Source organism: Oryctolagus cuniculus, chromosome X (genome assembly GCF_051225735.1).
Source record: "Oryctolagus cuniculus isolate XC-2025 breed Fujian yellow rabbit chromosome X, ASM5122573v1, whole genome shotgun sequence".
Lineage (NCBI taxonomy): Eukaryota > Metazoa > Chordata > Mammalia > Lagomorpha > Leporidae > Oryctolagus > Oryctolagus cuniculus.
The window spans coordinates 9,247,946-9,271,195 of NC_142888.1; the positions used below are offsets into that span (position 1 = coordinate 9,247,946).

The window sequence follows — 23,250 nt, forward strand, 5'->3', positions numbered from 1 at the left end:
GTAGAAATGGGATTTGCCATCAGTGATCCCTTGAAGGAGTTTGGGGAGTTTAGGTGCCTTCAATTTAATAGAGGTTAAGGTGCTAGTTATCAAATTGACATTCTTGACCAGACCTCTAAAATTGGCTGTAAAATTATGCCTAATAAGTTGAAATAAATGCCGAATCCCTCTGAGGAAGCAGGCCTTTATCATTACTACGAAATGGGCATTTAGGTTTGAGGCCAGGACTATACAATAAGGATATAAATACCAGTCTGGGAATGAAGGAAGACATGTGCTCAGTTATTGTACACACAGGATAACAGTGACTCACTTTGCTCAGCATTACGCTTGACTGGAGATTTTAAATTCCTTTTTAAAAACAAGACTATTGTACCGTAGGGTAACGATTTTATTATCCTCAATAATGGGACTGAATATGCCCAAGCATGGAAGCAGAAAATTAGATCTGCTGGTCCCAGTGCCATGACAGGGGTTATCAAAATCTGTGATGGGTCACTTCAGTGGCCATTCCAATGTAGCTGTGGCCTGGAAACCCAGGGAGGTGCAGTGCGGAAGTGTCTGGCGCCAACCGAGAGAGAAGATAGAAGTCATGCTAGCTCTCTCAAGCATTAGAGTGGAGTCAGATATTGGGCACTTACTGTATCTCTGCTACTTCAGTGTTGCTAGAATACTAACGAGGCAGGAAAAGGCAATAAGCAGTTAAGGAAAGAGGTTACTGACCTGGCTCCCTCTCACAGAGGCCACTGCCAAATCGTGCAGAGAAGCCAGCAGAGTCACTGCCTGCTTTATATGTCATCTATGAACAACCAAAATTGGTCGTAAAGATTCCTAAAGACAAAATGCAAGTCATAAACCTTAGACCCGAATTCCAATTTTTAGCCATAGCAGGGAGAGTTCATATGACTCTTTTTCCTTCTGAATTTCCTCCCATCTTTCCTCTTTACTTAAACTTGTTCCTACTTATTTTGCTTTCCTTTGTTTCTTGGATTTATTGCTTCCTCATACTCGGAGAAGAAAAAACAAAGAGGCTGTGGTTTAGTTTCTTGTCTCAAATTAAATACAGCACCCCTTCCCCACTAAAGCCCTCCACCTGACCAATTTCAAATGTGGAGATGCGACGTTAACTCAGAACCCTCTGTGCACTGCCTTCTGATGACTCCGAGCCAGAACTGAGGGCATGGAAAGCAAAATGATGAGTGTCCAGGCATCCTTTCTGCAGCGTTCCACTACATTGCACCAACAACCCTAAGCAATTACTATAAACAATCAGCCAGAGATGTAGGCACAAAGCCAGTCAGCTTTCTACATGCAAAAGTTCAAACAGCTTTCTTAAGCCAGAAGGAATCATGAAGATCTTTGCTACACTAGCTGCACTTTCATGATTCACCAAAATATGAGTCTACCTCCCCGTAGGAGAAATCATTGGCATTTGCTGCAAACCTGTCACCTCTAGGGCTGGTTGTATCTCCCTTGATTCGGTAGTTCCCATGATCAAGTTGGTTCCCCCTCGTAAAAAAGATTAATTCTTTAAATTTTGGCTCTGATCTTTTTCTGCCCCCTCAGGTCATGGATTATATGGGACTTTTGAAATGTTATCCTCCTGGAGGAAAACTAGAGAAGACCAACATGTTAAAGAGAGAACTGCAGCAGTCTATGCAGACTCCATGCTCTCCTTTTCTCTCACCACTGCCATGTACCTGGTCACCTTCGGCATAGGGGCCAGTCCTTTCACGAACATTGAGGCAGCCAGGATTTTCTGCTGCAATTCCTGTATTGCAATCTTCTTCAACTACCTCTATGTACTCTCGTTTTATGGTTCCAGCCTCGTGTTCACTGGCTACATAGAAAACAATTACCAGCATAGTATCTTCTGTAGAAAAGTCCCAAAGCCTGAGGTATTGCAGGAGAAGCCGGCATGGTACAGGTTTCTCCTCACAGCCAGATTCAGTGAGGACACAACTGAAGGAGAGGAAGCGAACACTTATGAGAGTCACCTATTGGTATGTTTCCTCAAACGCTACTACTGTGACTGGATAACCAACACCTATGTCAAGCCTTTTGTAGTTCTCTTTTACCTTATTTATATTTCCTTTGCCTTAATGGGCTATCTGCAGGTCAGTGAAGGGTCAGACCTTAGTAACATCGTAGCAACTGCGACACAAACCATTGAGTACACTACTGCCCAGCAAAAGTATTTTAGCAACTACAGTCCTGTGATTGGGTTTTACATATATGAGTCCATAGAATACTGGAACACTAGTGTCCAAGAAGATGTCCTAGAATATACCAAGGGGTTTGTGCGGATATCCTGGTTTGAGAGTTACTTAAATTACCTTCGAAAACTCAATGTATCCACTGGCTTGCCTAAGAAAAATTTCACAGACATGTTGAGGAATTCCTTCTTGAAAGCCCCCCAGTTTTCACATTTTCAAGAGGACATCATCTTCTCTAAAAAGTACAATGATGAGGTTGATGTCGTGGCCTCCAGAATGTTTTTGGTAGCCAAGACCATGGAAACAAACAGAGAAGAACTATATGATCTCTTGGAGACGCTGAGGAGACTTTCTGTCACCTCCAAAGTGAAATTCATCGTCTTCAACCCATCCTTTGTGTACATGGATCGATATGCCTCCTCTCTGGGAGCCCCCCTGCACAACTCCTGCATCAGTGCTTTGTTCCTGCTCTTCTTCTCGGCATTCCTGGTGGCAGATTCTCTGATTAACGTCTGGATCACTCTAACGGTTGTGTCCGTGGAATTTGGAGTGATAGGTTTCATGACATTATGGAAAGTAGAGCTGGACTGCATTTCCGTGCTATGCTTAATTTATGGAATTAACTACACAATTGACAACTGTGCTCCACTGTTATCCACATTTGTTCTGGGCAAGGATTTTACAAGAACTAAATGGGTAAAAAATGCCCTGGAAGTGCATGGGGTAGCCATTTTACAGAGTTACCTCTGTTATATTGTTGGTCTGATTCCTCTCGCAGCTGTGCCTTCAAATCTGACCTGTACACTGTTCAGGTGCTTGTTTTTAATAGCATTTGTCACCTTCTTTCACTGCTTTGCCATTTTACCTGTGATACTGACTTTCCTGCCACCCTCTAAGAAAAAAAGGAAAGAGAAGAAAAATCCTGAAAACCGGGAGGAAATTGAGTGTGTAGAAATGGTGGATATGGATAGTACCCGAGTGGTTGACCAAATTACAACTGTGTGATAGTGTCTGCTTGGTAAATTTTCACCCTAGGTCTTATCAAGAGCAAAGAGATTATGTTAATGAAACAATTACATTTGAAGTTGTTCCCTTTTTAAAGGATAAGAAATAGGCATTGAAAAAAAGTAAAGGACAAGGGGAGTGGAAATGGGCATGATATATTTTCAATCTTCAAAACAAAAGGGTTATGAGAATTTATAGACCTACAGAGAAAGAGAGAGAGAGAGAGAGACTGATTTACAGTCTCTTAAACTAACATCAAAAAGAAGAAAGCTTATTTACAAGCAAGATCCTATTTTATCCACAATGTAGGTGTTGCTGGTGTTGTGACAAAACCTACCGACTAAAAGGTCAGCTGCCAAGGCAGAAACAGCTTTTAAGTGTTGTTGAAACAGTAAGACGTGCAGAGTTTCTGCAGAGCAGTAGCTCCAGGCAGGATCTGCGATTTGAGATCTTAGCCATCTCATCTAGCTCCCCAACATCTTGGGAGATGCTTGTGAAAGTTCTGACCAACATAAGCAGGTCAGAAGCAGACATGGTATAAAGTGGCCATCACCCATGGACTGAGATCGAGTTATCCCTAAATTCACCTGGGTGAGGCAGTTTTGTTGTTTAGAATGAATTTGTCATATTTCCCCACTGATATACTTTTTAACACTGGTGTAGTTTGGTTAATACACCTGGAAACCAATGAAAGCTCTAGCTTTGCAGAATCAAGGCAACTCTATTTTGGAATATCTTGTCACTTGTCACCGAATGGGTACATTTCAGTAGTTCCAACTTTTGGCAGCAGACTCTGAGGACCCAAAGCCACAGAGCCAAACCCAAATGCCTGGCATGATGGAGGAAAAGCAGGTGTCTACTTGAACCCAAAGACAGTACCTCTGTTGAAAAAACAAATAGCCAGCTGATACAGCTGTTGGTGGTTTGGCCCTACATGCATTTTGCATGGATGCCCAGAAACATCTGCCTGCACATGGCTGAGGAAGGGAAAATGAACACTGAAACAATTATTTGCCATAGCTTTCAACTTGTGATGCCAGCCTGCCTTTGCTGTGACAAATAGAGGGAGGAAAAAAAGATCTTTGGTAAGTCTAAGTCCTGACACTTGAAACTATAAAAGTATGTGGAGATAAAGGCCTAAAAGGAAGACAGGTGGAAATGACTGGGGAAAAGTGTGGGGAAATGACTGGTGACAGTCAAACTTTCCTTCTAAACTGGTTGTTCCTCAACTTACTGGCCCTCCCCACTCACCTGTTCCAGTACTGCTCTACTTCATGACAAGGCCCTTCTGTACATCAGCAAGCCTAGTCGGTTATACTGTTGACTTGCAGTCTCTACAGAGGAAACAGTCCCTGGCTCATTTTTAAACAGAAGTGGTTTGCCCTGAAGAGGCTATGTACCTGCCCCAGACCCTTGGATTCCTTAAAATCTATACAAATGAAGCTAAAACCTGGTTACATTTGAGGCAAATGTCTGCAGAATTTTTCCCTTTTAGAGATTTAGCTTCTTTAGACATCTATAGTGATAAGCATTTCCCAAAAGCATCTTACCTTTCTGGACCTTAGCAAATGTACTGTGCAACTTCCCCATCCTCAGAAGAGGAAACTGACACCTGGGACAATAAAATGACTCACCCAGGTCATACCATTAGAGGATTTCTATCGTTTTAGCATGCCTTAGACAGGGCAGACCAATTTTCAGTTTTCTCATGAGACAGCTATTGAGCCCCCTCAAAATACATTTCTAAGGAAGGAACACAATTTTAGCCACAGGGCAGACTTTTTTTTAATGTCTAGAATTAAACTGTTTGGAATTTGGGTTTGCCATTGTTTTTCCAAGCAGCAAAAAAGCCCAAACGATTCACAAATAACCAAACCAAGTACAAACTTTTGCTTTCTATTTCGTGTATTGTTGTCCACACAGTTTTAAATGCATATGCAGGGGATCATGGGTAGTGCATTACACACTGGTTCAGTCTCCCCTGAAGACACACTAAGTGATCATACCCAACATGTTATGCACTCAACAAGAAGATAATGAGCTTTAATCTGAGGACAAGTACAGTCCTCCCAAAAGGGCAAGTTTGCATAATAGATCTTCAATCAATTCTCTCTCCTAGGGGCCTGCAACGAGGCTATTATTTATAAAACACAACTGAAGAGGGGATTGGTTTTATTCTTAAATCATATGTTGCTAAATCATTTTCTGAACAGTGTGTTCTAAATCCCCCATTGATGTAGTGTCAGCCACGTGGAGCACCTCAGTTCAAAGTGACCCCACAAAACTGACACAACATGCACACCAGTTAAATGGATTTTGTTGAGAATTTAATCATTCAATTTGGTCAACCAGAATAACTTACTGTGGAACTTTGTTTTATGACAGATAGTTTTCCAATTTGATTGAGTCTCTGTATACCCTGGGATATTGCATTTTAAAATGAAGGGCATTTTCAAAATTGTCAACTTCTCTTTTCAGCACTTGAAATCAAGGCTTATGGAATTCTGACTGTGAAACGAATTTTTCTACTGGGGGACTATGCATGCAAAGACTTATTATTTATTGTTAGATAATTATTATTTATTTGTTAATATTTACTATCAATTATTGCTCTGATTGCAGTGGTTTAGCCCCACCATGGAGAACACACTTTAGATATAACTCAGAATCACACACCCATAAAAAGTTACATCTTTACTTCCTGAAGGTTTATTTTTTGAATTGCTACAAAGAAGGAAGGAATGATCCCGACAAACACTCGAAGGAGATTTTTTCTTTCAACTAATTCCACCCGAGACATTAATGTCCACTTTACCAAAGAAACATATTTGATTAGCATTGAATTGGTGTTTGGTGTTTGTTTACCAAAGAAAATATTCCATTTATCAAAAATATTTCTCTCCTGTTCAATGCAAAAACTGTGATACTTGGGCTTTATTGTCCATTCATAAGGAGTATAAACAAAGTAAGATAACGGTGATAATATTCTCTTAGGTTCAGCAGAAGATGTAAATTCACAAGGAACTTAGGAGTTTGCAAGAAAGAAAATGATACTTGAAGCAGGGCATTATGCTTTAGTCCTACAGCAATGTTCCAACAAGGCTCATCAGGGCTCCTCAGGCTAAAAGAACTACAGTTTGTTCCAGAGAAAAAAATAAGACAAACCCTCATGAAAATTCCTCCCCAGTGTTCCAGCTTATAAGTTGTGATTTGAGTTTCAGGGGTTGTGTTTGTGTTGTTTGTTGTTGTTTTGGGGGGTTTTGGTGTGTGTTTTGCTTTGGTTTTGTATTACTTGTTTGTCTGTTTGCTTGTTTTGCTTCTGCCTTTCCCAATACTTCTAACCCCTCAATTTCAGTCAGAAGCAAGATCGTCAGATGCCATCCTCCATGGCCACAGTTATTTATGCAATATACCACCTGAAACAAGGCCCTTGATAACCTTTTTATTTTAACTAACCACCACCTCATTGTAAGTGGCATTCTGGGACCATGACACCACTCTTCTCCAGCCCCAGTGACACAGCTTGGCTGTGTCCATCACAAGAACAGGTGGGATAGGATGCTACTTTGGGAGTGTGGTATGAGGCAGAGCCTCTTGGACACAAACGGTATCCTCCTCACAATGGCTTTACTCCTTTGGGTCCTATTCAAGTATCCCTGTATCTTGTAGTTGTGTTGAACCTCTGAAACTGTTTTACCATCTATAGTATGGGATAATAACAGGAAATATCTTAAATGCAGCAACTAATGAGTGCTGAATATTGCTCAGATATTGGTCTAGAGAAAGGGGACTCAGCAGTGAACAAATCCAGTTTTTTAAAAATCTGCCTGCATACAGCACACATTTGATGCTGCGGGTTTGCTGTGAGATTGAAGTGAGATGACATTTAGAAGGCACTCATGGAAAGGCATGACAAAGAGAAGGAACTAAAAGCATTATTTGTCAGTTTCATGCCATAGCACTAGGACTCAGGCCATGAAACAACAGAGAAGTAGATTTAGGCTGAAGAATTGGGCTATATAAAGATATGATGAGTTGGTGCAGAAGGTAATTAATTCCCCATCATTTTAGGTCACTAAAAATTAGGCTGTATCACCACTTAGTGGGGCTAGTTTAAGAAGGTTTATGTCCTGGAGGTTGGAGTTGGACTGTGATCCTTGAAAAAATGGGATTTAGGTAAACAGAAGTTGAAGATGGGGAGGGGATGGTACTTATTATTTAATAACTATGCCTGGTTTGTCTGAAGACATTTGAACATTCCCTTTGCATAATTTGCTTTTATAAGTTTGGACTAAATAAAAAAGTACCAAATATTGAAGACATAAAGTTCCTATGTTTTTTAAAGTATGATAAATCTGCAATGCAAAGGAAAATATCAAATTAGTGCTGCACTGGATTATTTGGCAAAGAACTGAGAATGGCTACAGCTAGCACATTGCAGCGTTCCTCCCTGTGGTGGTTACAACTGTTTATTTCTGTTTCATGCCAATCCAGGGGAAAGCAAAGAGGAGAGTGAATGGGCTAGAATCTGTTCACCTGAAGAGGCAGTGTCAGGATTTCCTCCCTAGCCTGCCTCATCTGCCCTCCTTCTGCCCATGTGACCTGTTTGAAATCCTCTTTGATATCTATGAGGGTGCCATGCAAGGAAGAAGGCGGCCAGAGAGCTATGCCCTCTGTGTACACTTTTAGTCAGATAAAAATTAGTACCACAAGGATTCGAAGGAGCCCACCTGGTGGCGAAGGAAGGCTTCTTTTCAAAGTACAAAGAAAACAATGTGTATTGAGGAGGCAACCCACAGAGGAGCCTTGGTGGAAGGAGTGATGTTCCTGTCGAAAGTGCCAGCTTCTTCTCCCTCCAGAATGTTGACACCAGATGAGTATTTGGACAGAAGATTACCCTCTCACTTTTCACATGAGAAAACTGAAGCCCGGAGAAGTGAAATTAAGTTCACAGAGCTAGTCAGCAGCAGATAGAGGACTATAATTGAAGTCTAGTTTCTAGTCTCAGTTCCTTCTCCATTTTGCCACTTTACTGCCAAATTCTGTGTATCTAAATTATGGGGTTTTAACCTGGAGGTCATGAATGAGTTGGTGGGAGGAGGGACTCTGAGCTCCCTAAAATTAAATTACATGCAAAAATGTGTGTATGTGTTCGATATGTGCATTTTCCTAAAGAGACGGTTCATAGTTGTCATCAGATTCCAAAAGAGGTCTGTGACCCAAAAGGGGTAAAGAACCACTGTCCTAAATTAATAAAGACCTCATTGGGAGTGTGATCCTAGTGTCCTCATTTTGGCTAATGGGCATTCAAGAACATTTCAACCATCTTCTAAGGAGCCAAAAGAGTTCCCAAGCATCCGTGTCTACATGCCATGCCAAGTACTTGCCTCTGTTCCTTTATTGTTTATCCATTCATGCACTTATTCTGGCAACACATTTTCAGTGCCAATTTACGTTTCAGCAACAAATGAACACGATCAAGGCAGCACCAGGAAAGGATCTCTGTGCTGTGCCCTTGTTGGCAGAAGAAATACCAGGTTTCTTCCATTTTTACTGTTGCAACACACAATATATACCCTCAAAGTTATGCTTACCACCACACACCCAGTGGGCAGACAAAAAAGCCAATATATAGAAGTGTGTACTGTCAAAGAACCAGGGGACCAGCAACCTACTTCTAGCCTATTTGCAGCTACAGACCGAATCCTTGGAAGGGCTGGTCCCAAAGTGAGTACTATTCTGAAAGGTCTAAACAGGCATGCCTGCACACACTTGCAGCAGCTGACTCTCAAACAAACTGGGAAAGAGTAAGTCTCATTCATCTTAACAATGTGTCTTTAAGATGGGTACATTAAGGACAAGTGTTAGACATACATGAAAATAAAAGCCCCGTTCTCTTGATTCCTGGGCAGAAGCTAGATACAGCATAGACTGACACAGGAAGTTTGAGTATAAATGACTTATATTTGCCGATAATGCTTCTTTTGGTATAGCTTTAAGCACAAAGGAAGTCACCTGGGTTAACGTAGGACAAAGCATTCACTGCCTGGTCTTCCTTGAAGCACCATGGTGGCACTGATCAGTGTCATTTACATTACCATCTGCCCTACCATAATAATGGAAACTTTCTACTGAGATGGAGAAATATTATTTCCACTATGTAACATCTGATGTGATGGGTGAGGGCCTTTGTCCATTGGGCTCTACATGGTGCTTTACATAATTCCTGCAAAATGGCATGCCAGGTCTTTCTTCAGAAAATTCATTGGATTCCTTTTGGCAAAACAATGTCCTTGATTTTCTAGGATGACCATGAACATGTCTGGCTCAGCCTTTCCAATATTTATTCTTTAAATTAACATCCTGCCAAAATTGCCTTTGCCTTCTGTCCTAGAATTACCAAGCTATAATGCCTCCCAGAACTGTAGATGGCTGGGCAAAATTGGTAATAACCCACTGGCTCTGTTTCACAAATATGCACACATGAATATATACACACGTATAGAATATGTATACACATATACATATGCACACACATACAACTTTAGCAAACACATACACACCACTCTTTCAATAAACCTGTCATGGTTTAGGCACATTAAAAAACATTAGCTGGCCCAGTTCTGAGATTCTGTGGGGTTTTGCAGGCCAAAAGCTGCATCTTTCTGCAATAAAACATTTTTTAAAATTCCTCCTTCTATATGCTTTCTGTGCAGAGCACATCTGAAAGCAGCCAGACAATAGACTTTAAAGAAAAGAAACCTTGGAAGGTAAGAATGTACTTTGCAAATTATAAATTGCTAATAGTTTCATAGTGGAAAAGATACCTTTGATGAATTTTCCAGGTCATCAACAAAAGTAGCAGAAACCCAAAATCATAGAATCTCTCCCAACATCTGGAATTTCAGAAATGTATCTACAATCTGCTTGGTGATCCAGAGAAGGGGAAAAGAAATAGAGAAAAAGGGAGGAAACATGGGGTAAACAATGCTTCTTGGCAAGAGTGGGCATTTTACATTTTTCCCCAGCATCAGTTTAATGGGATCTCAAGAAAAAGAGGTATCATCCAGGGAAACTGGGTGATAGGAAATATCAATTTTGGAGATAAGATACACAGGCAACAGAAGAAGTATCTGACCACAAACTTCTCCATCCATCTCTCTCTCTCTCTCTCTCTCTGATACACACACACACACACACACACACACACACACACACAATGGGGAGTAGACATTAAAGGGAATGCTAGTGCATTTCCTAACAAATTTTGGCATAGAGTGTAACAAAAAATTAATTATTGGGAAGCTGAAACCAATCAGATTTGTAGGGAATAACTGAGAATAGTAGAACCATTCAGGATAAAAATAAAGCAAAAATTATTTTTTGAATAAAGTCAAAGTATCCTACATTTTCTTTGGAATTATTAACCTACAGTCCTCAATAACTTGGTCAGAATATTCTCAGCTTCTCTCCCTATTGTTTGACATCTTTTTAAAAAAGATTTTTATTTATTTATTTGGGAGGTAGAGTTACAGACAGACAGCTGTTCCATCCACTGGTTCACTCCCCAAATGGCTGCAACAACCAGAGCTGGGCTAATCCAAAGCTGGGAATCAGGAGCTTCCTCCAGGTCTCCCAAAGGGGTGCAGGTGCCCAAGCACTTGGACCATCTTTTACTGTTTTCCCAGGTCATAGCACAGAGATGGATCAGAAAAGGAACATCTAGGACTTTAACTAGCTCCCATATGGGATGCAGGTAGCAGTTTTCCCTGCTATGCCACAATGTTGGCCCCTTGTTTGATATCTTAATTCAGCCACCCACTACTTGTGGAATTCCAGCTTAAATTTAAATCAGAAGTAGAATTATCAAACGCTGAACCCAAACAAAGAAAATTTCAGCTTGGCTTTCATAATTCCTTGGTCAAAATTCTCTAATTGTCTACATGTTTCAAAGCTGTAAGAAGTGTGACTACATACCCAGTGCCTCAAGTTTTTTTAAAAACATCAAAAATAACCTCTGCCAATAACTTAATAATATAGTCATAACAGTGAAATGTTCCTTTAGCAGTCCAATTTTAATGGGTGAAAAAACAGAAGGGAAAAGACTGTATGCCAAATATTTAGTGATGTTGGAAAGGATCCTCATTCTAGACATAAAACAGTTTCAATATTAAGACATGGCCACTCTTGCTATCATTGCTGACAGAATAGGTTCCTAAAATTTTATAAAGGAATCTATAAATAGGTTCCTACTATTTTATAAAGTTTTAGACTAAATCTCAATAAGTTTTTAGGTCCCATCCATGACAACAGATCACACCTTGTTAATCACAGTAACCACTAATGCAGTATACAAAAATCTTGTCTATTTTTCCAAAAAGTTATCAAGGCTAATTTGTGTTTCTCAGTGTTTTATTTGGGTTTCTTCACACTAGGCAAATAGACGGTTCTGGTAATAGTAAATTATTTTTAAATCAGGAAAAAATATCCAAATGCTAGAGCACAAAATTAGTTCAGCTTGGTCAGTTTTGAGTCAGATAAACACTAAACTCTACTGGAAAATATAATGTAGTCACACCCTGAGCTTAATAAAGTATGAGTCACTTCACTTTTATCCAAGACAGGCAGTGCCTATTCATGTAACATTTCATCAAAAACTTACCCAGAACAATTTCCCACAAAAAAGTTAAACCATTTTCTAGCACGGAGCATTAACTAATAAACCATCATTTCTACCTAAAGACACACACACACCCACACACACACACACACACAGCCCTCTTCTGGTGTAACTTTATTTCCTGACACCTCTTTTGGTGCCTCTCTATTTCATCATAAGGCCCTTCTGTACCTTAGAACAAGCCACGAAGTTTATATGTTAACAAACAATATCTAAAAAAGAAACGTTTCATTGTTCTAAACAGAAAGGGCCGATCTGAAGAAGCCACATATACTGCCTGAGATCCCTGTATTTCCTTTAGGTCTACAAAAGTGAAGCTGATTACATTGAGGCAAATATCTACAGTATTTTCCTTTTTAAGATGTTTAAGGAAAATCAATGGAATGACATATGGTCAACTGTTTCTGGGGAAAAATTACAAAAATTTTGTAATACTTGAGTTTCTGTAATGCCCAAAATATGTGTTTACATCATCCCACACCTCCACAGAAATGAAATCAGCTGGGAAATCCATCCCACTGATGATAGGCAATCCCATAGCTCCTCTCCATCTGACCAGCTTTCACCAAAGGGCAATGTTTCATGCTAGCACTTAGAGTTTTGGAGTTTACAGACTGTAGAAGCCCCCAGACCAGTCAGCACACTGTACCTAGAAAATGACTTCTGTCAAGTACAGTGAATCCTTTGATATCTATCCTTTCTTATTAAAATCCCATCTTCAAATGAAGCATCCTGTTTTCAATCTTGGTATCCAATTCCAAATGTAAAAATTTCAAACTTATTACTTTCCTTTTTCTTTTGTATCTGGTTTTAACTGACAAAATTTTACATGTTTGGTGGGATTCAATGTGATGTTTTCATATATGTATGAATCATGCAATGATTAAGTCAAACTAATTAGCATAGCTATCACCTCACCTCTTTATTTAGCTTTCCCTTTTTCATGCATGTTTCTTTTTTTCTTTTCTTTTCTTTTTTTTTTTTTTTTTTTTTTTTTGACAGGCAGAGTTAGTGAGAGAGAGAGAGACAGAGAAAAAGGTCTTCCTTTTTTTCCGTTGGTTCACCCCCCAAATGGCTGCTACGGCCAGCACACTGCACTGATCCGAAGCCAGGAGCCAGGTGCTTCCTCCTGGTCTCCCATGGGGTGCAGGGCCCAAGCACTTGGGCCATCCTCCACTGCCTTCTCGGGCCACAGCAGAGAGCTGGACTGGAAGAGGAGCAACCGGGACAGAATCCGGCGCGCTGACCGGGACTAGAACCCGGGGTGCCGGCGCCGCAGGCAGAGGATTAGCCTAGTGAGCCACGGCGCCAGCCTCATGCATGTTTCTAATCCTGAACAGTCACACACCAAAGAGCAAAATGGCAATAGGCTAGGGGACTATCTCCACTTTACTTTCTTTTCCTTTTTTTATTTCCTTTTTTTTATTTAATAAATGTAAATTTACAAAGTACAACTTTTGCATTGTTGTGGCTTTTTCCCCCATAACCTCCCTCTCACTGTTTAGTAGCCACTAATATGTTCTTTGTTGTTTAATTTTGTTATGTTTTTTTCTTAGTGAGAAATCAAAATAAGTGTATATGATTCAATATTCTACAAATAGAGGTTTGGGGGTTTTCCATTTGTTTAGTAATGGGTATCTTTATAAAACCTTGCATATGGTGACTTCTTTAACTGAATGGTCACAATATCATATCTCTGTCTTTGGATAAAGGGAAGAAAAATCCAATTTCTGGCATTGGTTTAATATATGCTTACAAATGGGGCAATAAAATTATAGCAGGAAGCATCATATGTGACTACCTCTCAGGCTGACAGAAAACCAGCAAAGCCCTAACTAAAAGCTAAGTGTGGCCCCTCTTTTCTGTAGAATTCTGGTTTGCCAAGGGCATTTAGGGTGAGGGGAGATTAAATGCTGGGTGTATTAGTTGTAAAACAAACCTGTATGGAGAGTGAGGAGGAAAGTCTCGGAAGAGAGTAACAGAGAAATATTTATGCATGGGTGTCAAATTGTCAGTGGTTGGTGGGTGGGTTTTCTTCTTTAATTCATTCACAGGGCTACCTGCATTGACAGCAATTACCACATCACAAAGAACATTTGAATCCAAAACTATGTTAAAGGTACCAAATTACAATATTGATCTTTCTTATAATGTAAAGATTCAAGATGATTTCCGATTTTATCTCAATAGTATTTAGCTAGAACCCAGCAGCTGGGAATAGCAAAGGAGAAGTCACACTCATACTCCTGTCTGTTAAAGTCCTTATTTAGCCCATTTCCATGGAAACTGAAATCAACTCTCTCTCTCTCTCTCTCTCTCTCTCTCTCTCACACACACACACACACACACACACACCCCACCTGGGAAAAACTATCGAGAGTTCAAGGTATATGCATGCATCTAAGTATCCAGAGAATAATTTCTCATGTACAATATTATCAGTGATAGATCTTTAACAAAGGTAAGAAAGGCCAGAGAACCAGGCTCACATAACTTTCTCAGAAGCCAAGCTTATTATAATGCAGATGAAAAACCTAGGTTAGAAAACTAAGTATATTGAACCAGGCCTTCACTACCAAATCCTTGGGGGCATTCTCGTTCATAACTGCATGTTCAATTAATTTAGCTAACTTGGAAATATTTCATGGTGAGAAGACATCCACAGAAACTAAATTTAATCATTTGGATTTTTGCCTACTTTGAGGTTCTCCAAAGCACAGACATTTCCCTAAATAGCCCAGAAAATAAGGACTAAGGGAAACAAGAAAGTACATGAGTTCATTAAATTTTTCAACATACACTTAGTAAGTTAACATCCTAAGGCAAAATAAAATGTACATCTCCCAGATTTATGAAGCTATTTTTATAATAAATGATTCCATCTTAGTCTAAATTTTCCTTAAAGACAATACTCAAGTTGCTGTCTTTACAGTGGCACTGATAAAACCTACAGTAAGGTTACAAGAAGAATGAATACTGTCCCTTTCCATATGCTTCCAAGGCAATCATCAGGCAACCTGGATGCTTCTATACATTGATAAGTTTTGATATGGGGAAATATTTTACTTCCCATATCCATTCCCTTTTTTTTCTCATGAGAAAAGCTAAAAACAGAATATTGTTTAAAGGATTTTCACTTTAAAATGGACTGCAATTGATAGTAAGTTTTCTTAAATTAGGTTCTTTTGCCATAACCTTCTGCATAGTTGTTGAGTGTTGCAGCTCATGAATACTTACATCTTGCTGGAATCCCAAATGGGAAGAAGAGTTGTATACTTAAGTGATAAAAATCAACAGGACAATAGGGTTTGTTCTTAAACATTAATGTTTGTATTGTAAAACCCCATTGCAGCAAATGCTCATTTGTACTTCATATAATAAACCACACTTAGTATGCTTGATCTTTGCCAAAAGGCTGAGAAGAGATATAAGCCATGCTTAGTATAATGCAGATGAAAAACCTAGGTTAGAAAACTAAATATATTGCAGCAGGCCTTCACTGCCAAATCCTTGGGGCACTCTCGTTCATAACTGCATGTTCATGTACTCTGATGTGGACTTAGATGGGAAAGTGCTGATAATTCGCATTCAAAACTGTGGTGAGGGAAACAAGACTTTCAGAAAATGTAAACAGCATTTTCTACAATTAGAAAACAGATAAAAGGTATTCAAAACCACATGTGGGGGCAATGATTTTACGTTATAAAGTAGAAAAGACATCCTTAGGGATACGTGCTATCTTCCCCATGGGTGATAAACTGAGATGAGATTTCATCACCTATACAGAAACCTCCATTTCTGCTGACAGCATCACTGATTCACAAGAATAAAACAAACGAAAAATTCCCTTGAATCATAGTACTTAAACCATCAAGTTCAGAAGCAGCCGTTGGGCCTAGCCCTTAAGATGCTGGTTAATAGGCTCACATCCCACATCAGAATCCCTAAATCTAGCTTCCTGCTCATGTGCACCCTGGGAAGCAGTGACAATGGTCCAAGTAATTGGGTGGAAGAATTGGATTCTGTTATAGGTTCCTGACTCCCAGCTTTAGCCTTGGCCCAGTCACAGCCATCACAGACATCTGGGGAGTGAAATAACAAATGAGAACTCTCTCTCTCTCTCTCAATGTGTGTGTGTCTGTGTGTGTTTCTCTATAAATATCTCTCTGCCTCTCAAAAAAAAAAAATCACGTTCAAAATCATTCATTGGGAAGAAGACCTTAAAAGAATGTGTAATAAATACCTATTACTTCAGTTTAAATAGGAGTATAGTTGTTGAATCTATAGGAATGCAGGATCCCAAGGTGTTAGATATATCTGCATTTATATGAGTTAAGAAATGCAATCTTGTTAGTAAAAGGGATGTAACTTAATTTTTTAGCTGACCTTGCATTATAGAAAAATGACCAACTTACCCCAAAACCTGTAAGTAGTACTTGAATGTGGTTAATAGGTATTAAAATTGATGCTCCATGGCTAGAAAGTAAATTTTACAAAGATCTAGTAATACTGAATAATTTCTGTGCATGTAACACATCCAGTGCTTAAACTTGAAATAACTATTGTTATGGTACCCTGAAATTTTATCCAGCATTCCTTTTATGGATATGAGGAGAAAATCTGGAAATTCATCAGTGTTATGAAACGCAAATCCATAATATATCTTTTCTTTCAGTCCTCTATGGTCTGGGAATTTCCTTCCTATTACTAAATGGATGAAAAATTGTTACAAGTAAAATATTTTGTTCATTGTTATTAAGCTGGATATTTTTTCTCTCTCTAGGAATTCTCTTCCCCATCTAGTATTTCTTTACTATTTCAGACAACCCAAAATAAAAAAAAAAAATCCTTAGACTTGCACCAGTATGACTAAAACACACCCAAAACAAACTTTTGCATTAGCAAGCATTCCTGGACTCCACAACAGAGTGGTTGATACAGTTCTCAGATGAATTGTATCCTTAAAGTGGTAGAATTATGCACCAACAGCTAATGAACACAATTACAAGCTAAAATATTGTGACACACTGTGTAATGTCATACAGTCAAATGCAATGTTGAGTAAACAGACACCTTGGTCATTTTGTACTTACTTATAAAGATTTAAAAAATAAAGCACACAACAAAAATTAAACACATAAGTGTCTCTATCACATGACTTTGACCATGGAACAGGGAAAACACAAACACCACTACAAAATGTTCAGCCAAAACACAACATTAAAGGTAAAGCAGGTGCTGAGTTGATCATTTATATTGCCAAACGAGAATCTTTTCATTCAGGTATTATACTGTAAGCATTTTTTCAGGTTCTGGTTGATGATGCCTAGAAGCCTGTTATTAGCATAATAATGAGGGAGATGATCCCTCCACAGGATCAGACTCAGAGACAAAGATGTAGATGCAGCTTTTCTGCTTAGGAAATGATTCCAGCATTATCCACAAGGAAGAAGGTGACCACCAAGGGTAAACTAAAAACTGGATAAGGATGCAGAAGAACGAAGGCTACTGGCATGCTCAACCCAGAAAAGATCATGGCCAATCAGGTACTCTGGAAACTAGGTCACTCTGAAGTATCAACAGGCTTAAGGATCCAGGTGACTGGAGCAAACCCAGGCTCTAGTGTTATGACAAACAGCTTTAATCCCAAGTTTATCTTGCTATGTATAAGAAGCTCCATATCCAGTGGTGTGCTGATGAACTTTAACAACTGGCTATCCTGAAAAGGGGGCAGGGCATAGTCTATTCTAAGCTACTCATGATTTAGTAACTGGCTTTCAAAATTCCTCAAAATTTAGCAATTGGTTCTGAATGTATGAACCAGCTCCTACACATTATTGCCTGTATCTCTCCACCCAACATCCAGCCACCTTCTCAGGTTTGAAGGGCTAATGACTAACCACTGAAATACATCCAGTTGCTGGTATTAGAAGTTATGCCTCTAACTACCTCAGTACCCCTGGGGGTTGATGACACTGCTTATTTGGTTCTTGCAGATATTCATTAAAGGCTGACCTTTTGGCACCCTCTGATTTCCCTTCATTGTCTCTTGCACAGAACTTTTGAAGTCCCTTAAGTTCCTTCTGGCAGAAGTGTTTCTATGTCAAATTTTAGCAGTCCTTTACCCCAACCTGAATACTGAAATCTAATAATATGTCTGTTTCACTCTCTGACTATTCCAATAGTTTATTGGCTAACATGTGCCCTTTATAAGTAAAATCAAACTATACTCATATCCAAAAGCAGAAGAACCCTGAACTTCCATGAGTACTTAAGTGAATGAAGACTTACTACACCACAGTCCCTTGCTTAACACTCTTCCAGATATTGTATTTAATGAAGGTTATGTCTTCCCCAAACCATGAACAAAATGTTGCACATTCAGTTCAACAGAGAGGCATGTTAAGTTCACACATCTGGCCTCCTCGACATCCAGAGTTTAGGGAAATCATGGTTAAAGAGACAAGACAAATCTAGGAAATATCTCAGCTTCATCAGAAGGATACAAATCCAACTGAAATACATTACTGCAACATCTGAGAAGGAAGTATTTAAGATTACCAAATCCTCTGGAAAATAAAACATTCAAACTAAAAGGGAAGGAAGGAAGGAGAGAGAGGGTGAGGGAGGAAGAGAACATCATTATAATAACTGTATCTGTGAACTACACTGAATCTATTCTCTTTGTATAATATCACAGTAACATGAAAAAATAAAGTATCAGATGGTAAAAAAAATGAAACATTTTTAAAACATTCTACAGCCATTCCACTGTGATACAGTTTAATTGATTTCTATACTGCAAAGTGAGTTTTCAATACAAATCATAATGTATTGACAAAAAAACCATTCAACTTGCATTTCTAGAGACTCTCTCTATCTGTTCTCCAATAGAGCTACTTAGATAAGTCTTCAAGTGTTAAGCATATGTTGTACTCTGTGATTCAAGAGAAGCAAACTAACACTAAATGTTCAGAACTGAACAATAATTTGGCAGAAATAGCAGCAGGTATCATTGCTTATCCTCAGGATCTGTTAAGGAGCAGTGATTTCTAATTTCCCCAAGTTATTTTGACCATTTCTTATCATTAATTCCCAATTTACACCCGGGAATATGGTCTCTAATTCAATTTGCACGGGGCAATTACTTTTCTCTTCATCTGCAATACTTGTATCCCGTCATACAGAATGTCCAGCTTCAGGAAGCTGGAGACTTGACTACAATAGTCGAGTCTCCCAAATGGTTGGAGCAGAAAATCAAACTCAATGAGGCAGAAGAAAGCATGAAAATTTGGTACATATGACGCAATACATACACATGGGATAAAGACAAGACAGGTATGACAGACCAAACACTTAAGGGAGATATTTTGTTTAATGACAAACCATTCAACCAGAAATCAGCCCTACTCCAGCTCGAAGTTTTTTCTCCATGCTAATTCATTTTGTTTTCTTCTGCAGAACCTAATTTATCCTGCCTTAAAACTAGGTTTTGCCATTAAAAAGCAACTATAGTCTTCCTGCTGGGGCAAAACGTGTCTTACTTCCAAAATATCCTTTCCTTATCTTCCAGCTTGACATCTTGCCTCTATCTCAGGACCTTACTTGCTTTTGACTCCCTAACTGTTAGCCTAAATAATTTTACAAATTTTCTTTAATTTTTTGGTAATAACAGTTATGTTTTAAAGTCCTACATTGCAAATATCTTGTACTATTAGTCATAAGTTTTGACTCTGTTTACACAAGTCTCTTGTGTGGTTATTGGTCTATCCGTATTCTTTTAATCCTTTAATGCTACTTTCTAATTTTGAATTTGACTTTTTTCACTGAGGTCTACAACATAAGCATTTTGACATCATGGTGGTTTTTACATGTCCACAAATTCACTGATAGTCTTCCATTCAAAGAGCAGAACTTAATCACTTCCCTTCCCTAGAATGCAGGCTATACTTAGTGACTTGTTCTCAAAGAACAGAATGCGCCAACACTGAGATGTATGACATCTGAGACTAGTTCATAAAACGCATTGTGGCTTCTCCATTGTTCGTTTTTCCCCATCACTTGCTCTGAAAGAAGTTAGCGCCATGTGATAAGGATACTCAGGCAGCCCAACAAATGTCTCCTGCCAACAACCAGTACCAGCTTGCCAGGCATACAAATAAGTTATGTTGGAAATGTGTCCTCCAGTCTCATCAAGGCTTCAGAAGACTACATTCTAGGCCAATATCTTCAATATCAAGAGAAACCCCAACCTTGAATGATCTAGCTAAGCTGCTCTGATTTCTGATCCACAGAAACTGGGATCAGTAAATAAATGTATATTGTTTTAAGCTACTAAATTTTGGGGCCATTTATTATATAGCAGTGCTTAATGAGCATAGCTGTTTTAAATTTTTTATAAATATTTTAATGGATGTATTTTGTATATATTTATATGTACATATTAATATACACATGTACTTTTTCAATAAGTAATCTATGTTAAAAAGCATAATGTCAACAACATCCTTCATGATAAAATCCCTCCACAAATTAGTATACAAGGAACATGCCTAAAAATGTTAAAGGCAATATATGAAAAACCTACAGTATCATACCAAACAGGGAAAAGCTGAAAGCATTTCCCCTGAGATCTCTAACAAGACAAGGATGTCTTCTTTCACCATTCTTATTCAATATAATATTGGAAGGATTATCCCGAGCAATTAAGGAGGAAAAAGAAATAAAGGGCATCAAAATTGGAAGAGAGGAAGTCAAATCGTCTATGTTTGCAGATGACATGGTGCTGTACATGGAAAAATCTAAACATTCCACCAAAAACTCATTATTTAGAACTGACAGAAAAATTCAGTAAAGTCACAGGATACAAAATCAACATTAAAAGTACTATTTTTGTTAGTTAATTAATTTATTTATGTTTATGGAAGACAATTTCATAAGTACAACTTTAGGAATATAGTTATTCTTCCTCCTCCTCTTCTCTCTCTCCACTTCCCAGGTCCATTCTCCATTAAGATTCATTTACAATTAAATTTGTACACAGAAAGACCAACTCTATACTAAGTAAAGATTTCAACAATCTGCATACACACACACACACACACATAAAAACTGTTTGAGAAAAAGTTTTACAGTTAACTCTCATACTACAACTCATTGAGGACAGAAGTCCTGCATGGAGTGTTAGTGCACAGTGATTCCTGTTGTTAATTTAACAATTAACAGTGTTATGTATGACATCAGTGACCACCCAAGGCTCTTGACATGAGCTGCCAAGGCTATGGAAGACTTTTGAATCCACAAACTCTGTCAGTATTTAGACAAGTCCATAAGCAAAGTGGAAGTTCTCTCTTACCTTTAGAGAAAAATACATCCTTCCTTGATGGCCCCTTCTTTCACTGGGGTCTCACAGAGATCCTTCATGTAGAACATTTTTTTGCCACAGTGTCTTGGCTTTCCATGTCTGAAATGCTCTCACAGGCTTTTCAGCCAGACCAAGAAGCCTTAAGGGCTGATTCTGATGTCAGAGTGCTATCTAGAATGATTGTCATTCTATAAGTGTGCTGTGTGGACTGCTTCCCATGTTGGAAGAGTCTCTCCTATTTAATTCTATCTATTATTATTATCAGACAACTGATCCTATTTATATGATCACTTTAACACCTAATCCTATCCATATGTTGACTTTAACACTTAATATGGTCACTTTAACAATTAAGATGGCATTTCAACCACCCATTTAATGGCAAGTTTTTAAACAGGACCCTTAGAAGTAAGTCCGTAGGAATGTATGCAGAACTATACAGCTTTAGATTTATAAACTTCCTCCTCCTCTCTTATTTCCACTCTTTTATTGAGATCCATCCTAAATTGACTTTATATACATATGATTAACTGTATGTTAAATAAAAAGTTCACCAAATAGTATGAAAAAAAAAAAAAAAGGAAACCGTTCCTCAACAGTCAAGACAAGAGCTGCGCAAGTCATCCCTTCTTGAAGTGTCAGTTTCATTCAGGAGCATGTTGTTCAGTCTCCAACTGTTTGCATATGTTCTAGAAATTCCTGAGTTGCTGATTTCCAACTTCATTCCATTGTAGTCTGAGAAGTTTCATGGTATGATTTCAATTTTTTTGAATTTACTGAGACTAGCTCTATGGTGTAATATGTGGTCAATCCTAGAGAAGGTTCCATGCCCTGGTGAGAACAATGTATATTCTGCAACTGTAGGATGAAGAGTTCTGTAGATATGTGTAGGTTTACTTGGTCTACAGCATCGGTTAATTCTGCAGTTTCCTTGCTGATTTTCTGTCTGGTTGATCTGTCCTTTGCTGAAAGTGGAATATTGAAGTCCCCCATTATATTGTATTGGAGGCTATGTCTCCTTTCTGATCCCTTAACATTTCTTTTAAATAGCCAGGTGCCCTGTAATTAGGTGCATATATGTTTATAATAGTAACATCTTCCTGTTGAATTGATCCCTTTATCATTATAGAGTGCATTTTTGAAGATACTCATTTGTTTACTTGTTTTTTCGTTGGGCTGACTTTTATCTTTGTACTATTCCTCTGTAGATAAGTGGAGTGTCTGCTTTTAGTGAATATCTAGAGGCATGTGGTAGGTTTGGCCAGAAAGTTCTGTTCAGTTCTCCAGGGTGAAGGGTGTGTCTAAAGTTACACACCCAGATTTGGCATGATAAATCTCTTTTTTTTAATCAGAAGGGAGGTTTATTCTGCTCAGCTGAGCTCTTCTCCTCAAATGAGACCAGTGCCTAAGCGCCAGTCCCAGTGGGTATAATATTCATCTGCTCTGCCCCAAGGATCACACAAAGGATCTGTGCAGTACTCAGTAAAAGCTCAGATTCCCCAGCAATGTCCCTCATTAGATAACCAGGAAGCCCTGAGTGTGTGGAGTCTCTTACAGTGACTGCCCAAAGTCCCAGCCACACCACGAGTCCTCCCACACAACCTCAGTTTTTTTTTCACAGTCCCAGCACAGAAGCCTGCCACAGTCAAGCTCCCAGCCCTCACTTAGTTCTCCCCACCAGAGTGAGCAGTCTCCACTCAGCTGGCTGCTGGGTGCATACACAAGCTGGCACAGCTGTTACATATGTCGAAAATGGTGCCTGCTCTATCGACTTGTTATAGAACGCCACTGGAAGGTAATCAGTGAGAAAGAAACATGCTCTTCCTTTTTTTCTCCTCTAGTTTGGCCGGTACACTATCCCTCAGGGAGCTCGAAGCCAGGTTCCCCATAGGCTCTTCCTGCAGCTTTATTGCCAGTGGCTTGGGCTGCTGCAGTATGGTCTCACCTCACTATCCAACACTGATGTGTAGGCTCTTGGCTGCTGG

At 39.0% G+C, this 23,250-nt stretch overlaps 1 protein-coding gene across 2 annotated transcripts in view; it reads left to right on the plus strand.

The window, feature by feature from the left end:
* PTCHD1 (patched domain containing 1) overlaps positions 1–23,250 on the plus strand; it is a 178,460-nt gene that overhangs the window by 51,126 nt on the left and 104,084 nt on the right. Inside the window, exon 3 of one of the 2 annotated variants that reach the window (XM_008272447.5) lies at positions 1,567–8,502. The exons of the other annotated variant lie outside the window; for it this stretch is intronic. Coding sequence (XP_008270669.1) covers positions 1,567–3,221 — 1,655 coding nt within the window. The 3' untranslated portion in view covers positions 3,222–8,502. Of the gene's footprint in view, positions 1–1,566; positions 8,503–23,250 lie in introns of those variants that run through there. 2 annotated transcript variants of the gene reach the window in all.